The sequence below is a fragment of the Glycine soja genome, chromosome 2 (assembly GCF_004193775.1).
Source record: "Glycine soja cultivar W05 chromosome 2, ASM419377v2, whole genome shotgun sequence".
Classification (NCBI taxonomy): Eukaryota; Viridiplantae; Streptophyta; class Magnoliopsida; order Fabales; family Fabaceae; genus Glycine; species Glycine soja.
The window spans coordinates 40,281,979-40,291,909 of NC_041003.1; the positions used below are offsets into that span (position 1 = coordinate 40,281,979).

At 35.7% G+C, this 9,931-nt stretch overlaps 1 protein-coding gene across 1 annotated transcript; it reads left to right on the forward strand.

The window, feature by feature from the left end:
• Positions 1–6,042: 6,042 nt before the first annotated feature.
• On the forward strand, positions 6,043–6,664 carry LOC114376148. The gene is made up of 2 exons (XM_028334109.1): positions 6,043–6,557; positions 6,661–6,664. Exons 1-2 carry the CDS (start codon positions 6,043–6,045, stop codon positions 6,662–6,664), a joined length of 519 nt encoding a protein of 172 aa, XP_028189910.1.
• The last annotated feature ends 3,267 nt before the right edge of the window (positions 6,665–9,931 follow it).

Here is a 9,931-nt window from a genome sequence, read left to right on the forward strand (position 1 = left end):
GGCCAGCTTCACCTTGCGGTGAAGCGCATCGACAATCGCCACCGAGGTCAGACATGACTTATACTTTAGCACGTCATCCCTCACCCACTCACAACCAGCAATGGCGACCCAACACTTAGGCTACATTGCACGCAGGGAGACGCCCTTACATCTCCGCCGCCACTACCTCTCCTCACACCCCCGGAAGCAGACGGGGGAGGATCACAATAATTGGGACATGCTCCTCGGCAGCAGCGGAAAGCCGCACTCCTCTACAAGGGCAAGAAGCGCCCCCACCAGTTCGACGGGAGGCCCTCGCCCTCTTGGAAGAGGAGGACTCACCTATCGAGATGACCTCCCAATCCATGATGGGCTGCTCAATCAAGGCCCAGAGTCACTTCCACCCAAACCAATGGCAGAATCAAACAATAAGGAAGACATTATGGTGGACAAAAGTACCTTTGGAAGTTAGAGGAAAAAGAAAGGGAAACCAAAAGCTAGAAAGCGCAAGAGCAAGAAAAAGCAAGAAAGCAAGGAAGTAAGAAGATAATGAATAGTGACTCGAAATCAAACGTCCATTTCATTTAAAAGGGAGACAGACTCTTCGATAACTGGAGGGAGATAAAGAGGTGACTTAAAATTTTTCACCATAATGCTCGCCCACTCATGCATGAACCACCAGTCCAGTACGTGCCCACTCCGTGAGTGACACATACACAATAATGCTTTATGTGCGCTGCACACGCCTGTCGTACTGGACAAACGTAACGCCTGTCTTCAATGCATTCTCCAATGGTTAGAAAAAAAAGTTGTGAAATCTGACGGCTTACCTTACCTAACAACTCAAAGACACGTCCATCACAGACACAGGCAGCCTAGACAACACTTGTCTAGGCTCGGGGGCTTAACAAGCCACATCAACCTTTAATTCTCTTACACTTGTCAAGGTTGTGGCATCTGACATAGGACAACACTTGCCCATACTAAGGGACTTGAAAAACTCCTCACGCTCTGTTTGTCAAGACTACTCCCCTGAACATTAGACAAACTCCCTCAACACGGGACAATCTCTTTCAGCATTAGACAACCTCTTTCGCCACCAAGTCATGTAACACCCCATTTTCGTAAAATAAATTAAAAAGGATTTTATTTTAAAATAAATAGTTTTAGAAAAATAATGAAGTTTTATAATTAAATAAATAAGGATAAATAATTTTATTAATTAAAATAATAGTTTTAAGGTAAATAAAATAAATATATGTCCGTAGAAAAAAATATTTTATTTATTCATTTGATAGGAAGTAAAATAGAGTTTTTTTTTATAAAATGATAAAATAAAAAATAGAGTAAATAATAGGTCCTGAGTACCCTAGTTATAAATAAATACATATTAGGTCATTTTTCAAATTGACGATACGTCTTTACGCTTTCTCTTACTCTCAATTTCTTTTCCCTCCTTCCTCTCCCAAAAGTGTTTTTTTTTTCTCGCATGCATCCAAACTTGTGTTAGTAAAATGACAATCCTGGATTCGTTAACCGTTGGATCGTCATGAAATTTGAACACCAGGTTGGACACTTATTTATGCACATACCCACCATTGGGATTTTTGAAATAATTTCTTTAGTGAAGGGAATGTCCCTTGCACTTAGATCTTTTTTTTTCTTGCATACACCCAGATCTATCTTAGTAAAACTACGATTTCAAACTCGTTAACCGTTGGATCATCGTGAAATTTGGAAGCCAAGTGGAGAACACATTTTCTCAAATCCCCATGTTGGAATTTTTGAAATAATGACTGTTTTGAGAGCAATTCCCTTCACACGGGGACACTGGAATGGAGTTTCAATCCCTTGTCCTTCTTTTTAATGCTTGGAAACCCTAGCAGAGCAACCAAAGAAAAAGCTTGAGAAATCTTAGAGAACTATTAGAGATGCTGCTATCATTACCGAACTACACATGTGAGCTCACGTAGAGGTAAGAGATGAGTTTATCGCAATTGACGTTAGAATAAACATGTGTAAGGATCCTTAGAGGATCAAATTGAGGTTTATTTTGGGATGTTTATTGTATTATAATTCTTCCTGTATGATTAAGTGAAATTGTTTGAGGGGTTTTACTCCCCATGTGGTGAGAAAAGTTTTTGTATAATTTGTTTGTTTTGGATGACTTTAAAGAATCTCGTGTTAGAGGACGCTGGGACACAATGCTATGATAGGATGTGACATTGGGGCATGAGTTTTTAATTCAATTGCATGATGTTATTATACTTTATTTTATTCCATTGTTTAACAAGATTTCTTTTGTAAACTTTGATGGCCTTGTTCTAAGCCAGATATGTTTTTAATAAGTTTTATTTGGTAATAATAAAGTGAGTGACCATTTTACTCACATGAGCTCCTTTGTGTTAATTGAACAAAATCATTTTAGTTCATTTTAGTTAATTGAATAAAATCCTCTGTTTTTGCATTTTGAATATCTTATCTATTGGCGGGTATTAAATTATCTATAATGTCACACATTATCTACAAGGTATGATTATTTTCTACCTTTTGTCTATAAGCAAATGCTTATATCTAACAATATGTATAAGCTTCCAGCTATTATATACAAGCCAGGAATTATGTACAAGGCTACAACAATTCCTATAAACAAGGATCGACAACCATACTCAACTAATATAAATACAGGTTTCATCGACCCCTCTACACGACTCAACACACACTCAGGACACGAGCATCAAGCCCGTGTCTCTCTCCCTTTCGCTCATACGAGTCTTATTAAGCACATACTTGTTTTTCTTTGCTAACTTATATTCTTACTTGAGCGTCGGAGTCCATTGTTTTGTATGTCCTCCCTCCTGTCAAAGACACCTCTCCAAGTCAACGTGTAAAGTTTGGGATTCCACTCAACCAAGTCCATCCATTTTCTTATAAAAATGTTAAACTGAATTAACATAATAAAATATTCTACTAAGATCATCCAATAGAAATAAAAGAGGGAGGAAATGTCAAAAGGAATAAGAAAAATCATTTTAACGTTAGGCTTTAAAAGGTTCCAACATTTTTGTGTCCACTTTATAAGGTTTCATAACCTTTAAAATAGAAGTGGAAGTTACGAAAAATCATTTGAACGTTTGGCTTTGAAAGACATTGGAACATTATATTTTTTTTCAGTTCTTTATTGTGAAATATATTTCCCCAATTATTCCAGCCTATTTTCTTTTATATTTAAAGATATATTTATAAAATTATCATATAACTTATACTTTTATATACCTATTTAAGAAAAATATTTAATTAAAGATTATTTTTTACTAACTATTTTAGTTGAGTTAAAATCATACATAAATATTTTATTATTAGTTATACAACATATAAATAAAATATGATACTTAAAATTATTTCTTATTACATTTATTATATATCTTACCTTTTATTTAATATTTTTCAAAAATAAAAATAGAATTAAAACTAAAATCAATCTAAATCAAACCGCTTTAAATTAAATTGAATAAGATCATATTGAAATTTTAAACTAAACTAATTAAATAGTCAATTAACAAAATCCAAATGATTAGATCAAATAATTTATCTTTTCAAAATTGATTCAATCCCATCGAGTTCACTAACATCCCCAAGAGCAATGATGGAGGTTTTGACATCTCACTTTTCAGCTCGCGGCTCTGACGACACACCCCCTTTCTCGCAAAAGCCGCTAGACCAAGTGAGTATTATGTTTCTGATTGAAACTAAGGAGACTTATTTTAGAATGCTGCTAGGTGCACCCAACAAAATTTTAAATGCCAAAAATGCCCCTGGTTTTTTTTTTCCTTATAAAAGATTCTTTTTTTCCTGCGCTTCACAGCTGCCATTTTTGTTCGCTGTTTTTCTCTATTTTTGTGGTTTTCGTGCGACACTGTCTCGGGTTCGTTGGTTCGTTGTGAACGGTTAGGTGCGGTGAAGGTGAAGGTGCATTGTGGTGGTCGGCGGTGGCAAACAAGGTACGTAGAAGGTGGTGGCTGTGTCGCGGACGTATAGATTACTTACGGATCAAGTTGATCCGTAAGTGTCTTAAAGTGTGATGTTTTTTGAATTCAGTTTCCATTTTTTTTAATTATTAATTTTTTTGTATGACCATTTTTTGTTTGCGTTGGTTAGATGGACGAAGATGAGTGGATGTATGAAATAATTTCTGAACAAGTGGATATGGATTATGAAAATGAAGAAGCATGTGGTGTGAATGAACCACATGTTGATTGTTCGGATGCGTTCAATACTTCTCAGGTTATAATGTTAATGTTTGTCACAGATTTAATAAAATGAATACTGGTAGAAAACTTAAATTATGTGGATTGCTTTGTAGGTGTTTAAGTGCCAAGGGGATGTTTTGCGGTGTGCTTGATCCATTGCTCATGAAAACGGATTTATGGTGGTGATTTTAAGGTCGGACACAAACACAGGTAGTAGAGGAAGGACTACGTTTGTGTTAATTGGCTGTGAAAGGAGTGGCGAGTATAGGTGTAGGAAAAAAGAATTTATTAGAAGAGACACTAGGACTAGAAAATGTGGGTGTCCCTTCAAGCTTCGTTGCAAGCCAGTGATTGGAGGAGAAGGCTGAATGGTGAAGTTGATTTGTGGAGTGCATAATCATGAATTGGCGAAGTCATTAGTTGGACATCCATATGTGGGGCAATTGACTAAAGCTGAAAAAACAATTATTGCTGATATGACGAAGTCCATGGTGAAGCCAAGAAACATTCTGCTAACTTTGAAGGAACACAATGCCAATAGTTGTACGACCATTAAACAGATATACAATGCAAGAAGTGCATTCCATTCTTCCATAAGAGGAAGCAATCTTGAAATGCAACATCTGATGAAGCTTCTTGAACATGATCAGTATATTCATTGACACAGAATAAAGGATGAAGACGTGGTTCATGATATCTTTTGGTGTCACCCTGATGCAGTGATGTTAGTCAATGCATGTAATTTGTTGTTTTTGATAGACAACACCTACAAAACAAACAGGTACAGACTCCCACTGCTCGATTTTGTTGGGGTGACATCGTTTGGGATGACATTCTCTTCCAGTTTTGCATATGTAGAGGGTGAACGCATTAATAATTTGGTCTGGGCTTTACAACGCTTCCGGGTCCTTTTTTTAAAGCGTGATGCCCTCCCTAGAGTTATTGTCACTGACAGAGACCAAGCATTGATGAATGCAGTGAAGGATGTATTCCCTGAATGCACAAATTTGTTGTGCAGCTTTCACATAAACAACAATGTGAAGGCCAAATGTAAATCACTACTTGCGCAAAAAAATGCTTAGGATTATGTCATGGATTGTTGGGGATGTCTGACTGATTGTCCTTCAGAACAACAGTTTGATGAATGCCTGAAAAAGTTCGAAATGGCTTGCGCACCTTGGCCAATGTGTGTAGACTATGTGGAGGAAACGTGGATAATACCACACAAGGAAAAATTTGTTTCCGCTTGGACTAATAAGGTGATGCACTTAGGAAACACAACAACAAACAGGTATGAAACTGTTCAACTATTTTTATTAGCATTGACGAATTTATGGAATTGTGTTATTGTATGTGTTTATTTTTATTTGTGTATTTGAAATGTAGGGTTGAATCTGCTCACTCGTCTTTAAAAAGGCTGTTACAAAATAGTATTGGAGACTTATGCAGTGTGTGGGATGCCATGAACAACATGATTGCGTTGCAGCACACGGAGATTAAAGCATCATTTGAAACAAGTACACATGTCATTGGACATGTGTTCAAAAAAACCTTATACATGAGGCTTCTTGGAATGGTTTCAAAGTATGCTTTAAATCAGATTGCTGCTGAATTAGAGCGTGTTGACTATGCTGGCAAGAATCCCTCAAGTTGTGGTTGCGTGGTGAGAACCACGCTTGGTCTTCCTTGTGCTTGTGAGCTATCCAAATATGTTAGTGGTTGCATCCCACTGGATTCAATCCATATGTTCTGGAGGAGACTCAGTTTTTCAGACCAAGGGTCATCTGAGCCTGAGGTGAGCATCAAGGAAGTAATGGAAACAATATCCAAAAGATTTAAAGAACTTGATGTTGGTGGCAAGTTTACTCTGAAGACTAAACTTTGGGAAATTGCATACCCTGATCAGCATTTGATGTGTCCTCCTCCAGCAAAGGTTAACACAAAGGGGGCACCAAAGAAAGCTATGAGCAGAAACCCAAGGTCAACAAAGCGCGATCCATCTTACTGGGAGTATGTAGGTGCCTTTGAATCTATGCAAAATAGCAATTTTTCGGTGAGGCGTACTGCATCATCCTCTGAGCAACTGAATCGAACAACGATGATGCCCATGTTGGACCAGTTTCATCCATGTATGCACGACTTCATTGATAAGATTGTTGATGTCAAAGCTGATGGTAACTTTGGATATCGATCGGTTGCCGGTTTATTAGGTATGGGTCAAGACTCTTGGTCGGTGGTCTGCAACCATCTGCTTAAAGAACTTGCCAAATTCTCAAAAGATTATATCAAGCTCTTTGGTGGCACGGAGAGATTTGAGGAATTAAGGATGTCACTACTTGTTGATGGGTTAACCAAGGTATGTAATTTATGTATTTGATTTTTAAGACTTTACTTTGAAATTAAGTTTGACGTGTATATTTGTTTCATTCAGGTGACTACGGATAAGTGGATGGATATAACGGACGTGGTGCATGTTATTGCATCAAGGTATAACGTAATCATTGTATCCTTGTCTAAACAACAAAGCACGACATTCTTTCCTCTTAGAAGTCAACCGCTGGCAAATTCTTCATTGCATCGTATAATTTGTATCGGTCATGTGTATGACAATCGTTTTGTTGAGGTACATTGAAGATATGAAGTGTTTTTTTTTATATTTATGCAATGAGATTTGTAGGATTGAGTTAACACTTTTTTCGCATGTACAACAGGTTTATTTAAAAGAATGTTGTCCCTTACCATGTGTAGCATTGTTATGGTCTAGCAATTGTCATCTGCATGCGAAGTCATGGCCAAATCCATATATTAGCATAATGTAGCATTACAAGAGCTTCGTGATGTTCAAGAGAGACTATGTTGACATAAATGATGATTGAACATGTAATTTATAATGACTGATCATTTTGAATTGGATATTCACATTCATTTGTTACGTCCACAACAAAATTATTACTTAATTCGAAAAAAAACATGTATGATATATCGTTGTCTGAGTTGAATAGACATTGTGAAAAAACGTGTATGATAAATTGTTGTCTGCATTAACATAAAGCACGTGAAAGGACCCTACACAACATGACTACACATGTATATTTGATGCAAGCTAAAGCATGTCATGTCATTGGTGTAGTTGACAACACATACAGAAAGCATGTGCATGCATATTTTTTATCTTTAAAAAATGCAGCACTGATATTAAAACTCATCTATATATATGACACAGCCTAACACTGTAAAAAAATCACAAGTTTCAGTCTTAACCCAACTCTTACAAAAAACTATGGCATTCTTGGGAGAGACAAGCAGTCAGACAGTTGTGAACTCCACATTAGATTTTATTTTTCCAAATGGATCCATTGTTCACAACGACAGTGGTGTTTCCTTTCAAGCTTCCACTCCAGTTCCCATTCAAGTACCTAACGGGTGTGATTTTCAAACGTTAAAAACCAAAATACACAATACCTTTAAGCTAATCGACAAGCAATTTTTGGATGAAATTTACTACCGGTAGCCTTTCACATATGCAGGTAATCAATTTCGGTTTCAATGTATGCAACTGAAAGATGATGCTGATGTTAACACAATGTTAATGTGTAATCATAAATTTTCGTTTATTGGTCCGATTGAGTTATTATGTAGCATTGCTAGAACCCCAGATGGTATTTTAAACTTACTTCAAGCTACTATGACCCCTACTCATGATGCCCTGCTATATTACAATGGGAGGTGAAACATGTCACGCCAAAATGAGTTTGTTGGTTACTCGTTCACAGGAAAAAATCCCAAAAAGTTTGGCATTCCCACCGGATGTACCATGGATGAACTGAAGGATTTGATCAAGCAAGTTGTGCCTACTGGGATTCCCCTTATGGTATTCATGAAACACAAATGGTAAGGCTATTGTTTTTTCGGAAACCAAGTCACCATGAGTATTCAGAAAAAGTTATAAAATTCAAAATAATTGAACTCAAAACCAACTATGACATGATGAAGGTGTTGATTGAGTCTAACTACTGGAAAAAGATTGGGCCAATAGAAATTTTAACTGCCTTTAGTAAACCTGTACCGGAAATGGAAGACAAGTTGTCTTTGTCGCAAAATTAGCATGAGTTAGTTGTAGTATTTAATGCAAATTTAATTTCGTTCGACTATGTTGAAGTTTATGTACTGTTTGAATTCATGTATCACATAATTGTTTTTTTTTCTAGAAATGGAAGATGAGTTGTCGTTCTCTGTTAAATTTGATTTCTACTACTTTTATTTTTTTGTCGGTCTTCCAATTTTATTTTAAATATAAAAAAACAACTACAACAACTGAAAAAATTACAATTAATTATTTAAACTCGAGTAGTTCATTTTTTTTAAAGAAACTACTATAAAATAAAAATTTAATTAAAATACATTTTGTCATCAATTAAAAATAATTTAATGTTGAACTAATTAAAAATATTTAACAAAGTACATTTAACTCTGATTCAAAATATGGAAATGAAGAAAATAAATAAATTATGAGTCAATTATTAATTTAATATGTTGTATAATGCTTCAAATGAGAAGGTTTTATTTTTTAGTCTCTCAAATGAGAAGGTTTTATTTTTTTAGTCTCTTAAAATAAAAATATAAATGTTACGCCTAATTATAAAATTATAAAATATAAATACGGATTTTTATCTGAGGAGAGAAATTAAAAAAAAATTTAATTTGATAGAATAAAATTATAATTTTTTTAATTAGAAGTTTTTCAAGCATGTGTGTCCATGTTTTCAACCTCTTTATTTCAATTTCCATTTTTTTAATTTATTCTTTTCTACACCCTTTTCAACTTCTTTATTTCAATTATATTTAAAGTTATATTAAAAATTACTTTTTATTAGTTGGTAAACTAAGTTAACTAGACCATTTATAATAATTTACATATACTATAACTAAGTTAACTAGACCATTTTAATAACACGCGTGTATATAGACACAAATGTAAAATACGAGATAAGATTCTAGGCTTTTAATTTGATAGAATAAAATTATAAAGTTTTATAAGCTAGATTAGGCAAAGGGAATACACAATCAATGGAAATAAATAAAACTAACATTACTATAGGAAATAAATAAAACAAACATTACTAATGAAGTCAGTTCAAGTACAATATCTGTATATACATCGAATATCAATATAAAATATGTAAATAAACTACGTCTGATCCGTGCGTCGCCTGCGTCGAGACCTAACATATACTAGCTGGTCCTATGTGACACTCCTGGCCATCCTGAGGCATTCTTCAATCACCTCATGTGTCGATGAGCCTGGTGTGACCACCCCTAGGCTCAGATGGCGCTCCAACCTCTCAGCAATCCCATGGCAAACTTCCTGTTAAATACAAAACAAACAGATTACACAAATTATTATGAAAACATTGATGTAAATGATGTAAATTATTAGTATTACTTACCACTGCATGTCTAGGCTCCTCCACAGCGGGCCTCGCAAATGTCGACGGTGCTCCTGGCTCCGACACGTGAAGGATATTTGTCTGTGGGGCCTGAGGGACGACTCAGGGTTGTGGAGCATGACCATTTGGCAGAGGATCTGATGTGTGGCCTGGTGTCATGAAAGGATGCGAAATGCGGAAGAACCAATCCATGTAGTCGCTGGCACACTAACCTGGCACGGCGCACACCTCACCTGCTGGAACCATATGATCTGA

Excerpts from the sequence above, each read along its gene's own strand:
- LOC114376148 (XM_028334109.1), top strand. The coding sequence starts at position 6,043 with ATGGAAACAATATCCAAAAGATTTAAAGAACTTGATGTTGGTGGCAAG.